This window comes from Triturus cristatus, chromosome 12 (assembly GCF_964204655.1).
Source record: "Triturus cristatus chromosome 12, aTriCri1.1, whole genome shotgun sequence".
NCBI classification, from domain to species: Eukaryota; Metazoa; Chordata; class Amphibia; order Caudata; family Salamandridae; genus Triturus; species Triturus cristatus.
Window position 1 is genome coordinate 686,720,341 of NC_140595.1, and position 15,987 is coordinate 686,736,327.

The 15,987-nt window shown below is 48.5% G+C and overlaps 1 protein-coding gene across 2 annotated transcripts in view; it reads right to left on the reverse strand.

Annotated features, from left to right (window-relative positions):
• LOC146780095 (P2R1A-PPP2R2A-interacting phosphatase regulator 1-like) overlaps positions 1–15,987 on the reverse strand; it is a 79,133-nt gene that overhangs the window by 17,281 nt on the left and 45,865 nt on the right. For both annotated transcript variants that reach the window (XM_085637692.1, XM_085637691.1), the window contains 2 exons: positions 9,815–9,870; positions 9,314–9,392 (listed from right to left, as the gene is read on the reverse strand). In XM_085637692.1, coding sequence (XP_085493818.1) covers positions 9,314–9,392; positions 9,815–9,870 — 135 coding nt within the window. The remainder of the gene's footprint in view (positions 1–9,313; positions 9,393–9,814; positions 9,871–15,987) is intronic.

The window sequence follows — 15,987 nt, forward strand, 5'->3', positions numbered from 1 at the left end:
TGTGCAGCTCTGGTCAGTCATGGTGTCCTCTCACTCGGTGTGGGGACAGATCTGACCATCGGGAGCACAGATAATTCTCTTGGGAGGGTGCTGCATCAGGCTGGTGGGGGAGCGACAACACGGTAAACTGGACTCTGCTTCTTCGGTGCCTGCAGACTGCGGGGAGTAGCTCTTCTACTCAAAGGGAGATTGCTGGCAATTTGTGAAAGACTGACAGTCTACCGGGGTTCTTGGTAGGTGCACAGCCGCAGGATGAGTCACTCGATCTCAACTGTCGAGACTGGTGCAGGCAGGCAGGGTTTGGCGCCAAAAGTTCACAGCAGTCTACAGATCTCATTGTCTTACAGCTCTTCCTGGTCTTCTTCTTCTGGATCTGTCAAATCTAAGTTCGTGGCAACAAGGGTGCCTCCTAAATACTCAATTTAGGGGTGTTAAGGGGAGTGACAGGTAGCAGCCAATGGGCTACTTATCTTTAGGACGACTACACCCTAAACTGTGGGAAGTGGGCATAAGCCTGTTCCAATGAGCCTAGTTCCACCAAAAACCAAGATGGTGTAATTCTAAGGTTTGTGTTCACCACAGGTAGCCCACCATAGGAGTGGAACTAGCCTGAAAGGGAACACACCCCCTGACTAGCTAATTTTCCTACGTGTCCTAGTGCCAAATGGGCTCGGGGAAGGTCTGTCTGTGGAAGCTTTGTGTCGCACATCAAAGGTGGCAAAGGCCTTTGAAACCTCCTGCCTTGATATGCGGATTACTTGGTCATCCTGCTTGGAGGAGGTGACAACACCTCCGGCCAGAGTAGGCATTGTTTCTGTCCTCAAAGAGTGCGGGCTCTCACCCGCAGGGGGTCAGAAACCTGTCTGTGGTGACCAGGCTGGTCTACACCAGTCAGCCAGTACACTAGTAGTTGGTAGGTTTTCAGGGGTACCTCTAAGGGGACCCCTGGGTGCATGTATTAATAAATCCATCATTGGATACAATGTGGGTTTAGTAATACAACATTTTGATACCAAACATTTCTAGTTTTAGTGACGCCATCATGTAGCTGGGAAACTTGTGATTACCAGTGTCCAGCACAGGTACTTAAAATGGCTTCCCTGTTCACTTGTATTATACAAGAATCGACTTAGATGCCACAGGGGCATATCTGATCATGCAGATATGTCCACACATGTAGAATAGTGCACCCTGCCTTAGGGCTGTAATGCATGCTGTAGGGGCGACTTATCTATGCTGCATGCAGTGTCTGCAAGCATGGCACACAGGAGATGTGCCATGTCGAGTCCTCACTTTTCTCTGCATCATGTCACGCAGACTGCAATGGCAGTGTGCCAGAGTGTGCCGAAGGGTCCCTTAGGGTGGCACAATATATGCTACAGCCCTTAGGGACCCTCTTTAGCCTCCCTGCCTTAGGTACCAGGGGTACCATTTACTAGGGACTCACAGGGGGTGCTAATGGTATTGCCAATAGGGGGAACAATTGTACAGTTTCAAGGAAAGAGATCTGGCACTGGGGACCTGGCTAGCAGGATCCCAGTGCACTTCTGTCAACATTTCATTGAATACCAGGCTAAAACTGGTTGTGACAATGTAAACAATGGGCACTTTCCTACAACAAACAAATATCAGGGGATAAAAAAATCAAAATGTTATTTTTAATAGGAAGGTTGGAGCTTTTCTAAATTCAACTGATGCCACCGATCATCCATATTATATTCTGCTTGAACTTACACTGCTTCCACAAATCGATCTAAGGATTAGTCTCCAATTTCAAATTCCTTCACATAAACCGAACGTTTTAAAATGTTCAGTTGTGCTTCTGTATTTACATACACTTTATTAATCTGTTCATATTATTTAATGTTTCAAGCAGTCGCTGACCTCCTGGGTAGGCTTTGTGGACTTCTAGGGATTCCCATACCATTAGTTAAGAACCACTGATCTAAACCACAGATGTCTTTTTAAATTCAAGATAAAGGGCAGCAACAAAATGTAAGCGGGGAAGAGGTTGTCAGCGTTTGAGTGATCATCCTTTGTGCAGTTGTAATATTTGTCATGCATGGTCAGGGCATCAGAATCGGACCTGAAAATAACTACTATCCAGTAAATCTCAGGGACTTTGGGAGGTGCTCAGCCAAAGGTACATTGTCAAACAAATGTGCGGCTTTTTTCCCTGGCCACTCGGTCTCTGCTGAGGGCAGATGGGGAAGTGAAACTGACTCCCTGAGCAGAGTTGGCAATGGTATTGAGGACAGCATCAAATATGCAGGGATTGGTACCCTGAAAGGCATTTTCTTCCTTGGAAGCAGCACCAAGGCTGGAGCCTCTTGAGATGCAGAACTGGGTGGCATCGGGATCAGACCCAGAGAGTCACCAAACCTGCAGTAGAGTGGGGAGTGGCCCAGCGGTCACAGGGCCACCCTGAAGATCTGCAGCATGGCCTTCTGTTAAGAGCTTGACCTCAGCAAGTTTGGACGAAGGAGTAAGAAATTCTTACTTATTCTTTTCAATATTGGAATTGGCTTCAAATTCAAGAAAGAGACCAGCGGAGGAGGAGCCTAGCGCGCAACCAAGATGGCCGCGTAGGTGCGAGGCTCCCGAGGACCTCCGCGACCTCCTATGATTATCCTGAACATATCCTGTCCCAGATGAGGGGACTGTGTTGGTGAGCCCGAGCTGAGGTGGCGCCCTTTTTCCGCTTCCAAATCGGACCTCGGACACCGACTTTAGCACCGATTGAGGTTTGCGGCCTTCTCCTAGCCGAACCCCGGATTTGCGTTGTGGGGCGATCCAGTGACGAAGTGAATAACAGCGGCGGACAGGGCTTGGTGGCTCGCGTAACCCGAACTTTCACTTTCGCTTTCGCACCCTCCTTGCTGTATATGCGAGGTTGGGTAGCGGGGCTTTGTGTGTTGGGGTGGCCTCGCTGGGGGACCCTGCCTGCCCGCCGGCTGTGATCCGCCCCGCAGATCTGGGGTGGCACCCCACCGGAGCCCGTGGACCGGCTTGCCCGCCCTTCACGACGTGGCTGGTGCGATCGGGAGACTGGGACCATGGCCACGAAACAAGATGGCGATCGGGCAAAGGTAAAATCGACCCGGCGTGGCGCAGCCCATCAGTGCAACAGCATGGATCGCTATACCCTCCAGAAGGGATCTCCTGAGGTGCCACGCAGGTCCCCTGAGGGCCCTACTGATGCCCCCGATCTGCCCACGGATCTGACTCTGCGGGATGTCATGGGCGCCATCGCCGAGATGAAGGCCTCTGTGGGCCAGCGTTTTGACACACTGGCGCAGAAGATCGACTCGGTCCTCGTAGATGTTGGCCTGATAAGGGCCGATCTCTCCAAGACCAACGACCGAGTCGATTCTTTGGCCCACACCGCATCGGGCCTTACGACAGATGTGGCGGCCCTGCAAACGGAGGTGCGCCGGCTCGCTCGGGCGAGTGCGCTGATGGATCGTCGCCTGGAGGACTCCGAGAGTCGGGCCCGGAGGAACAACATCCGTATCATCGGGGTGCCTGAGGGACGTGAGGAAGCGGCGGCGGACCTTTTCGTGGAAGACCTGATTGTTACCCATCTCCAGCCACGGGGGCTGAGTAAATTCTTTGCTGTGGAGAGGGCCCACAGGGTTCCCGGGGGAAGGCCTAAGGTCGGAGCCGCTCCGAGACCTCTCATCGCCCGGATTTTTAATTTTCGGGACAGAGACGCTATCCTCCAATCCTCCAGACTACAGGGACCGATTAGACTTGACAATATGGACATTAATTTCTATCCTGATTTCACCCCTGCGGTCCAGAAGCAGAGACTGAGCTTCCTTGGTGTCAAGCGCCGTCTTCGGGACCTAAATCTCAAATACGCCATGCTTTTCCCAGCTAAGCTGCGAGTGGAGGTGGAAGGTCGCACACACTTTTTTGATCGCCCCGAAGCGGCCGGGGACTGGCTGGATACTCTGTCTGGAGATCGGGATCGGGGTGGCGGGGGGGGAGCGGCCGGGGGAGAGGGCTCGCCGGATCAAGACTGAGGGACTAATATTAGGCCTCGCTCGGGACAAAAATGATGCCACTTTTGACTATACGTCGGATTGCTTAAGTTCCCCTCCTATGGAGGTTGTGTGGGGTCTCTTGGGGGTTCTCCCTCCTCCTCTGGGGGTCTAGTTAGTTTAACTATCTATGGGGCGACAGGCACACTGCACGTTGGGGGGGCTGTCTGGGCTCATGCAGGGGTGCAGGGAGGGGGGAGTTTTGTTGGGGTGGGTGGGCAGGGATGGGGTGTTGTTCGTTATTATCACAAGGCAACCCTTTTTTTGTGTTGGTTCTACTGTGCTCTCGGGGGGACGAATGATGGTTGCTGTGTATGATGGGGGGTAGGGAATTAACTTTGTTGTCTTGGAACGTCAATGGACTGGGGGACAGGATCAAACGAGGTGTGGTCCTACAGTATCTGAAGCGACTCTCGCCTGCTGTGGCCTTCCTGCAGGAGACACACCTTATTGGCAATTCCTTCTGCGCCATGAATCGGCGTGGCTACCGCCTCGTGGCCCACTCGGGCTTCACGTCAGGCTCGAGGGGTGTGGGTATCATGGTAAAGAACTCGCTCCCTTTAGAAATTGATGAGGTGCTCCACGATGACAGGGGACGTTACACTGTCTTGGTGGGGAGAATGGAGGGCAAAGTGGTTGTCTTTGTGTCAGTGTACGTCCCACCGGGGTTGCAGTCGACCACCTTTGCAGATCTGGGGCGCCTCCTCCTTGGCCTTCACGGGGGGGCTTCTGGTGGTGGGGGGGGATTTCAACGCGGTGGTTTCTGGGACTGTGGATCGTCACCCCCCTAGGGACCTCCCCCGGGCACAGGCGTGGCTATCCGGCCTCTTGGATACACTGGGATTGGTGGACTGCTGGCGCTTAAAACATCCCACGCAGCTGCAATACACTTTCCACTCGGGGGCCCATGGTAGTTTCTCATGGCTTGATTATGTCCTTGTCCCGGCGGCCCATGTCGGGAGGGTGGGGGAGGTGCGCCATTTGGCACGGGGTATCTCGGACCACTCCCCGCTATTGTTGCATTTTGATGTCTTTCCGAGGGCTGAGAGCAGGGTGGTCCCAATCAATTCCTGGTACCTGCGCGACCCCACCATTCGCGCTGACTTGATTAAATCCCTCCAGCGCTATTTTGAGGAGAATGTGGGGTCAGTGCCTTCAGCTATCTCCCTGTGGGAGGCCTTCAAAACAGTACTTAGAGGGGAGGCCCTATCCCTTATTTCCCACGCCCGGAGGCGCGAGCGGGAGGAGGTGACCCGGGTGGAGGCTGAAATAGCTGAGCTGGAGGGTAATCTAGAAGATGGGGTGACGGATGCTGCACTACATGTCCTCCAGCTCAAACAGGCGGCTTATAGGGCCCTCGTTACGGAGGCGGCCAGGGGCCTTAGTAGAGAGCAACAGGGGCGACTGTATGATGTGGGTGATAAGGCGGGTAAACTGATAGCGTGGTTGGATAAAAAGGAGAGAGCGAATCGTGTGGTCCCGCTGATTGAGAAAACGAATGGTGTGTGTGTAACTGAGCCAGAAGAAATTGTCTCCTGTTTCGCGGAGTATTTCCGCGAGGTGTATTCCCCGGTCTCTTCTTGCTCGGAAGAGGATTCCCGTGCCCTGCTCAGGGATATCGCGCTGCCTTCCCTGTCCGGGGAGGACAGGGTGTCGCTGGACGCCGCTCCCACCTCCGACGAAATCGCCCTCGCCATACGCTCGGTCGCTTCTGGCAAGGCCATGGGCCCGAACGGTATCCCTATCGAGCTGTATAAGCTGCGACCGGATACATTGGCGCCTCACCTCCGCGCAATGTTCCTCGCGGCCCACTCGCTGGGCTCCCTCCCGCTTGACCAGCGTCTGGCTACAATCGTGGTGATTCACAAGGAAGGGAGACCTCGGGATCGGGTTACTTCTTATCGGCCTATCTCACTACTGAATGCGGAGCCCAAAATTCTCGCTAAGGTACTCGCCAATCGGCTGGTCGGTGTGGTGGGAGATCTGGTTCATCAGGACCAGTCTGGCTTTATTCCCCATCGCAATACAGCCCTTAATCTGCGGCGTTTGCATGGGGTGCTTGCGCGCGTCCCATTTATACGGGAGCCGGCCATTTTGGCGTCCTTAGACGCCACCATGGCGTTTGACACGCTTGAGTGGCCATACATCTGGGCGATGCTTGCGAAGTTCGGATTTGGCCCAGGATTCATCAGTTGGGTCAAATTGTTGTATGCGGGCCCATTGGCGCAGGTGGTCGTGAACGGAAGAGTATCGGCCCCGTTTGAGCTGGGCCGGGGCACGCGACAGGGCTGTCCCTTGTCGCCGCTTCTTTTTGCGCTTGCCTTGGAGCCCCTGGCGGAGTGGCTGCGATGGGAGCCTTCCATCCGTGGTCTCCGTTGGACCCCCGAGTATGAGGACCGCGTATCCCTATACGCTGATGACATCCTTCTGTACCTAGCCTCCCCACGTAAATCACTTATAGTGCTAGTTGATGTTTTACACTCGTTTGGTCGTAACTCCGGTCTTGTCATCAACTGGGCTAAATCGTGTGTGTATGTTCTCTCTGGGGAGGCTCCTATTCTCCCGCGGGGCTGTCCGATCCAGATCGCCCCGCAGGGATTTCGGTACCTGGGTGTCTTCATTACTCTGGACCCGGAGGCCCGGTATGAACGGAATCTGCTTCCCCCCCTCCAGCGTCTGCGGGTAGATGTCGCACGCTGGTGGCGCCTGCCGCTTTCGCCGCTCGGCCGGGCGGCATTGTTCAAGATGATGTCTCTGCCGCGTTTTCTGTACGCTTTGCAGAACACTATGGACTTGGTCCCGGCGCGCTACTTCCGCGAGGTGGAGAGTCTGCAACGCCGCCTGTTCTGGGACGGGAGGCCGCGTATTGCTCTGGCTAAGCTGACGCTCCCATGGTTTGACGGGGGGATTGCCCTCCCGGATATTAAACGGTACTATTGGGCCTCCCAGCTCGCTGCCATTAACCATGGCCTCTACGGGCCCGCCTTAAACCCGGCATTTGAAATGGACAAGATGCTCCTGCCAGGTGGCGACTACAATCGAGCGCTCTACTCTAGCGCGCCCGACGCTCGTCTGACGGGCCCCACGCGTGTCATGGTGCAAGTCTGGCACGCGGCCAATGCAGCTATGGGGTGGAAGGACCGTTTGACCCGGGCATCACCACTATACGCGTCTGAGCGGTTAGGTTCCCTGTGGACCTCTAAGGGCTTCGAGAAGTGGGACATAATAGGTATCAGTAAAGTGGGGGATCTTTGGACGAGGGGAGGATTTAAAACGTTCGATATGCTGCAGACGGAATTTCAGTTGCAGGGCAGTGAATACTTTCGGTATTTGCAGGTCCGTCATGCGCTGGGCTCCGTCTTCTCGGACGTTGCCTCCATCCCGGAATATTCCCCCTTGGAGGATAGAATGCTGGATGGGCACGTCCCGGACAGCACGATCTCACTTATATACAAAAAGCTCATAAACGACCGCTCGGGCCTGTTGACTGCCCTTCGTGCGGCTTGGGTTGCCGACGGGCTGGAGTTGGACGACGAGGACTGGACCTCCGCGGTGGCCTCCCCGAAGGAGGTGGCCATACCGGCTCGCCTTCGCTTCGTCCAGCTCAAGATACTCCACCGGGTCTACATGACGGGGCCAAAGCTTCTGCGTATGGGCTATGCTGGAGATGGGTTGTGTAAGCGTGGGTGTGGTGCTTTGGGGACCTTTATGCATATTTTGTGGGAGTGCCCGGAGGTAGAGGGGTTCTGGCGTGGTGTACATGAGGTGCTGCGACTGGTTACGCATGTGGCGCTGTTGCCTGAAGCGAGGAGATGCCTGTTGAATGTGTGGGAACCGACTGATTACTCGGTGCCGCAGACGTGGTGGGTGACTCTGGGATATATGATAGCCAAGCGTGATATTGCTCAACTGTGGGGATCCCAGAGGCCCCCGACGGTCTCGGCCTGGAAAGAACACATGGACTGGTGCATGTTTCGCGAAAAGGTGGTGTATGTGGCGAGGGGTAAGCCTGGGACATGGGTGAAAGTATGGGGCCCCTGGAACGCCTACCGAGGGGGTATCTGCGCACCACCGCTGCTGCCTGATGCCTCGCCAGCCCCATCCCCTTAGCCGACTCATTCCCCCGCTGCCGGGCATTGGGTTCCCCCAGTCCTCGCTTTGTTCTCTTCCCCCTCCTCACACTTCTGTGTATAGTTGGGATCCCCCCTCTTGGGGAGCACGTGCTGCTATTTTTGATTGTGGGTTGCCTTGTGGGTGTGGTTTTAATTTTTGTTGTTTTTAATTTAAAATGAAACCGCATAATGGGGCCTGGATGATGTGGCTTTGACATTGTTACCTACTGAGAAATGCTCCTCCTGTAATACCACGGGTTCCATAAATGTATGTCGTATGTTCCTACCATTGCTAGCGGCCGGCCGGAAGGTTGTGGGCCCATACTTGTATACTTTTAAGACCTGTAATAAACGGTTTAAAAAAAAAAAAAAAAAAAAAAGGAAAGAGACCAGCATTGAGGTTAGGTGTCAAGTTTACTAATGGTCCCAGGAATAGGCCAGTTTTCTAAAGGTGGAAGATGACTTTTCATTCCCATGGAGTTTTTAGTGTGTTTTAGGGTTAGATGTCTTAGGAGGTTGTTCACTATCAGTTGACTTACCTGATTTGGATATGGACTGCTTACGCATGTTCTTGCGGCTTTGAAAAATTACTTGGCCTTTCTCTCCCAGATTTCTTTCAGGTGCATCACGGAACAAAAGTCAGGGGCCTAGGATCTGTGTTTGGATCTGAGACACCACGTGGAAATGTCATGCTGGTCCATCGAGGATCACCACAAAGCAGTTAACAACTCCAGTGCCTTAAGACCCTCACAGGTGATTGATTGATTGATTGATTGATTGATTGATGAGGACATTTGGTTTTGGCATCTCCTCTAAAAGGGTTTTATTTTTCAAGGAGATATTTAACCTACTTACTGTCAAAATAGAGAAACTTTGTCAGTGATACAATGAAAAGAGCTATGGACCTGTGTTGATGAATTGCGGGAAAAAGGAAGTTAAGCTAATCGGCACCTTACATGTCCTGATATGACTGCATCCTAGGCTGGCATAGGCACAGATTCAGCCGCACAGTGCCACCTGACAACATTGGACAGCTATTCCTGGGGGGAAAACGTTCTGGGTCTAGTCTGATGCCAGAGGTTATTTGTAAGGTGAGGAATCTGTGGGAAGAAATAATTTACCATCACCCCTTATTTTAGTCCCCTGTCTACATACCTCTCTTGTGAATTTGGGCCAGGCAGATGGACTCCTGCGACAAACAACTTGTTAGGAGGGGAATCCATTTCAACACCCCCTGAAAGGGAGAAAGAGAGACCGAATTAAGGAAAGAATGTTTCCAAGGTGATGGGAGGAGAGTCAATAGAGTGAAGGAGAATGATGGTGCCCTTAGTTCAAAGGGGGAAATAAACTATAAAGAGAAGGGAGAGCATAACAAGGAAAGTAAGTATAACAGGGTACTAGGGAGACAGAAGATAAAGAATGCAAAAAAAGTGAGCAAAAAATTGATAAGAGAAGGAAATTAGGGCAGAGAAAGAAAAGGGCTAAGGGAAAAAGTGGAGTGATATTAGAACAAAAGCAAAGGCAAGAAAGAACTAAATGAAGCGGATGGGAGCAAGATAGAAATTTAACAGGAAGTAACACTGGAGATCATCAGAGAACTATTAGGTAGTGTAGGAGTGCTAAAGAAAGAGCACACAGTGGACCATCCACACTCACCTTTCCTCTTCAGTGGAGTCTGAGCAAACTGCTGCAGCCCAAGCCTGGCAACTGTCCTATGACAGAAAACAAATACCAGAGACCATGAGCAATTTACAGGTGGAGAAAGGGAGGCCCTGCACTACATATCTCCCCCCTCATACAACTGATCATCGACCATGGAAAACACACGTCTACCACTTCAAATTGATGCACATTCTAGCACTTATTAAAGTGCATGGAGACAAAGTGACAGTGCCTGGAGAGAGATGGTGAGTCAGAGTGGAAAACAATTTGGCAGGGGCTGACAGATGAGTAAGATGTATGTCACGTTCAGGATTTGAAGCTATAGCCAGAATAGAATGATCACAGCTCAGGGCTTGGAAGTCAGTGGAAATTTGGTCCAAAACCAACATAGCTTCAGTTGAGATGCTGCACACACAGACCTTCCTCTCACGAGGCCCCAGCGGTGCTACTTAGAAAGCTCCAATGCCAGAAACTACAATTCTCCAGACCATTGATGCCAAGATGCTGGAATGTAGCTAGATGTGCCTCTTCAACATCTGTTGAGTTCTATGACTACACACTGACTGACAGTGGAGGCAGGCACGCAAAGGCCAAATACATTTTTCTTCAAGCCACAGGTTAATCAATAAAAAATATTACCCCATCAGGATAAATGATGTAGGTCGGCACAGCCAAGATCTAAATTTATCTCCCAACAGTGCAAGGCACCAAACACCTTCCCTCTTGCAAAAAACACAACAAAGTACCCAGGTCCAACAACGTATGGAAAAACACTACTCCAACAAACCATGGTGGACATAGAAAATATAAACATCATAAAGCATGATCAGTGGTGAATCTACGGACAACCAATATATAGAGGATAACCCGCAAAACCACCATCATGCCCCCCAATTACTAATTAACACACCGAGGGTCATCGAGGGCATACTTTCACAACAACACCCACACAGGGAATAACATGGACTGTATTCACACAGGCAACAAACAGGAAACACAAATCCTTTGTGAGGCTAAGTCAGACAGAGAACCCTCACCAACTAATAGGCAAACAACCCAATGGAGCCATACCCTCCACAACTCCCTAGAAATGGAGCCATGAGCACACAAACACGCTGCATCCCACACAGAACAGCAACCTATAAATCCCAAATATAAGCACACAGAATATAAAATAAGAATTGTTCCACAGATAACAATAAGCATTAACAGAACCACTTACATCAATATCTATACCTCCTCCGAGAGGTAATAAAAAACATCAGGTTAGAAGAGAAAACAGTAGTAACATTTGTTCTAAGGGCGGCCAAGTGAAGATGAATCTCCGAACAAAATGAAAGAATTCAGCATAACAAGGTCATCCTGTTGAAGTAAACAGTGGAAGGTTCCCGGAAAAACAGAACAAAAAGTAATATAACCAAGACCAGGAAATGTTGATGGCAAAACATGGCACTAGCAGCAACTCATGGGCAAAACTGAGAACAAGCCATATACAGCTAACCAACAGAATGGGGAGGTGGCGGGATGATAAAACCAATCCCACAAATCAACATCAGTGAACAGCAAAAAAAAGCCCAATGCCCTCATGATCCATCAGCCCAAGTTCTCCTACTTTATGAGTGTGGGTGCCCCGGGGTGACCAATCCCCTTACCTGATCAGGTTCAAAGTCTCAGAATCGAGAGCAAACGAGAGAGGCAAGGAGTCCAAGCCCAATGTAGGCTTCTGGGTTTGGGTCTGGCTGTTTCAATTACTGGCTTTCTTTGAGCACCCTCTTTCAGAAATTGACTTGAAATGTTTTCAATCGTGTCATAGCACATCTCAACTACAAATGCGTAGTTCTTAACCTTTGGACTTCCGTCAGCCCTCAATTAATCATTGCAGGAATCAGGAGACCCCCCACTGAGTCACTATTAGAATATGGGAACCTGGCTTAAGCAATGTGGATTATTTGAACAGTAAAACAATATACAAAGATACGGCAACAAGCATTCATCATATGGTGAAATATTTGATTTAATTCACAAATATAAAACACCTACATTTTAATTTTAATGGGAATGTAGGACCTTTTTGTGAATTCAATTGAGGTCACCAGTCCATACTATATTCTGTTTGATGCACTCGCACTGCTCCAACAAATCAATCTGAGGATACCAACTTCATTTTTAGCCTCCAATTTTAAATTACTTTAAATTTACAAAACGTTTTAAAATTTTCTATTTTCTATTTGGCTTATTTATTTATATACACTTGATTAATCTGTAAATATTATTTAATTTTCTAACCAGTTGCGGATAACCTGAGAAGGCGTCATGGACCCCCATGGTTCACGTGACCACAGGTTTGAAACAGCTCATTAGTGCATTTAACCCAGGCCTACTGGTTTTGCCAATGCTCGTTATTAAATGTTACAATATTGGACTTTGTTTGCTGAAGAAGCATAATAATTTGTCTGTGGAAACCGACATCTGCTGTAGGCCAGAACAAACTGGAGGAACTATATGTGGAAAAGGGCAGTCCACACACACCCCATTAGATGCTTTGAGAATACCATCCACCACATTGTAGAACCATTCAGAAACCAGGAATTACCCAGTGCATTTTTATGGAGCCCTAGACAAGGATACTGTAAATAGTTTCAGATGCCAGAGAACATCTAAGGCCTATACCAAGTCTTCGGATTACCACAAGCTTAAAAACGAACTACGTGCCAAGACACACAATTACTACTTTATAGAGTTACACAGGAGCTACCAGAGAGTCAGAAAGTAAGGCTTCTACCAAACCAAGCAAACACCAGGTGATCCTTGAAAAGGCTCTCAGAAGCTAAATCTCCTTAAGCCCTCCTACCCTTTGTTGCTTCAAGACGCAAAAACACAAAGAGCAGGCTCTGTTAATATTAAACCTTAAATACCTAAGCATTCTGTTCTCTTCGAAGACAATGAAACAGGACGAGGGAGTAGCATCTGCATTCATGTCGATTAGAAACTAGGTTTATGATTTATAAAGCGCCTGGCTGCCCTAACAGGGTTCCCCAGTGTTGTTGATCAACCCCCATTACACTTAAAATAGCCAGGTTTTTAACAGTTGTCTGAAAGTAGTCTTGCTAGTGCTATGGTGGAGCTGAGGAGCAAGGGAATTCCAAAGATTGGCAAACTGAAAATTAAATAATTGATCCCCCATATCCGTCTCTTCTAAACTAAATGGGAGCTGGTGGATCTTGGTGCTCTAGTAGGAAGATGGCCGGATCAAATGTCTTAGATACCGTGGGACAGATCCTGAGAAGGCCTGGAAGGAAAAACAATGAGACTTAAATTGAATCCTATTTTTCACTGGTAACCAGTGAAGGGTGGAGAGCTGGGAGGACACAGATTTTTTTTTCAGGAATGTGTAAGAGTAGCCGGCTGCAGCATGCAGCATTATGGATGGGTGTCACTATGGGTGTCACATGCAACTCTGACCACAAGACTGATGGGAGTACAAGCTGAAGTCCAGCAGTTACCACATAGCGGTGCCACGGATTCAAGACTCTGTTCCTTTCACAACAATGTAGAATACCACTTACATGAGTTTGGAGTAGAGTGAGACTTAACAGGAGCTATGTACTGAGCACTGAACCTAAGTGATCGGTGCCTTCCACAAATATGTGAACTACTATGCGTGAGAGAGCAATTGGATGGGACACAGGAGGTAGTCAGCACAGCAGATGCCATTGTGGCTTGAGTGAAAATCACATCTACTTCTCTCACTATCATATCAAGGAATCCTCCTTTACTCCCACATAAACCCACTAAGGCTACACAGATTTTTTATTTTTGGGTAACACAATAATCAGACATCATACACTCTTTCAAAGAGAAACAAAGTGTCCCTTTCTTGTGGTCATTCCCATTTTTTTCCTTACTGGTATTGCTGTTTTTTTAACTTTGCACTCTGGGGCACTGCTGACCAGTCCCTAGTGTATGTACTCTGACCCTTAAACTATGGTAAGACTGGCCAATCCCCAAATGGCCTATATAACTTTCCAGGAAAGCCACAGTATATGGTGCAGAAAAATACATCAATGGCATGGAAAGTTCAATCCCAACAGCGCATATTGTGAAATCCACTAAGCTGACTAGGGAACCCTGGTGAGAACCCAAAATGTGTGTATACTATGTTGTTTGTATTAATGGTGATTTTGTTTTTATACCTTCTTACCGTAAAGCCTCAGCTTTATCGTATATGCATTGTAAACACACTGCTATTTTGTTATTCCGAAGCGAGAACCACAGAAATTGGTGAAGTGAGACCTTTTACCTTAGCTCAATTTATCAAGCGTCAAGGTCTTCTCCCATTCTCCAGAGCAGAGCTCAGAAACTCCTCAGCGCCACCCTAAAGTACTGTTTTATCATATCTTCTCTCCTCAGTTCATTTGTGTCAAGTAAAAGTATATAAATGTAGCATGAAATATGTGTGATTTTTATCAAGTGCTCCAACTGACCACAGGGTGAAGCTCTGGTCTATTTATTTTTTTTAAATAATAATAATCTTTATTGCTTAGTTAATAAAAACCATTGCAATCAGATTCATCAAACGACACATATAAGAATGCTTAATTGATAAAAAAAAAACATTTCAGTCAGCAGCATTGTTGAATTGCATGAGAAAAAGTGCCTAAAACCACCCTTTTTATAAGTAGAGTTCATTAAAAAAGTTTGAGTAATTACAATTATTCCCCAAAAATACGAGAGGAATATAAAAATTGACATTTATTGCGTGCAATAAAGTGCAAAAGGAGGCGTGATGAAGTGCAGAACGTTGAATTTGGAGTCCATTCTCCTACAAGTTCCTAGGGCAGTGCAAGTTTCTGTAAAGTTAGCTTTGAGAAACATTGCCGGGCTAGCATGGCAATCAGAAGGTGGTCCTCCGGAAGAATGTGTTGACTAGTTGCAATCAGCTACATCAGTTCTGGTCTATTGAAATGGCATTTTGCCCGTAATCTTTTTGTCATAGTTGCTGGCTATTTTTCATTAAGCATATATTAGACTTCTATGCGCTGTGACTGTTTCTTTGACCGTGCTTCTGGCCTACAAGTGCAGCCTGACTGCTGCGGGTTTTAAACCTTAAGGTGAACCTGTCACAGTAACCTTTTTTGACAGGAAGTAACCCCACTTTTAAATATTAAGTAAGTCATCCCTAAGAAGGCCATGTAGACCAAAAGGTAGGGTGCCTAGTATTTAAAAGTCCAACTTGTAAGAATTCCATGTTGACATGTTCCCACAATTACTAACCCTTGAAAGCTGTTTTCACTATTTAGGGCTGTAGCTGTTCCTATGATAAAAGCTAAAGCACAATTAAAATATGATTTTTGCTATCTTTTGTTTTGGATAAGTTACAAATTCATTCAACCACTGTTATTGATATTTAGCAAAAATCCAATTCAACTGTAAAGTTTGATTTTTGATTAATATGCTCTAAAAGTAACTTTTAGAAAGTTTGTTTGTCTGCCTGAAACACCAGTAGGTTAATAAGCATTAGCCTGCCAACAGCTGCCCCCGGTCAGTGTGTTCTCCTTCATGACGTGTGAAAACTGCTCCGAGAGCAGAAACAAAGGCCCTGGACTTTTGACAAAAGACCTCTGTGTGAGGAATGCGACTCAACCAGGAATGGTAGCTGGAGAGGGCTCAGAAACTTTATTAACCTGAAAGGGATCAGGGTGAACCTTGCCTAGTCATAGTGAAGTGTAATGTGAGCCCTGGGGAAGAGGAATCTATTGATCCTTTGCCCAAATGTAGCTAGCCTGGCTTAATTTCAGTGGAGGGGGAGCAGATCCCAGAACCAGTTTGGTGTGGTGAGGAAGAGAGGGCTGCTCATTTCCACAGACATTGTCCAGCTGTGTCAACAGCCTCCTCCTGGGGCAGAAGAATTCTGCCATGTTGGATTACAACAAGAATAGTGTACTATGGGATAGTTTGCAAGGCAAACAGTGTGTACAGAAAAGGGGGAAGATTTACCACTGGGACCTTTTTACCCGTTGGCCCACACCTACTTGCTAGTGATTTCCACCAAAATGTCACCTCACCCTCAGTTCATCAGAAAACAACTAGATCGGTGGAAGAAAAGCAGCGGACTGGAGCTACTGTATGTCACCTGTGTGGGGACCTCAAGAGCTCTACCTGCACAC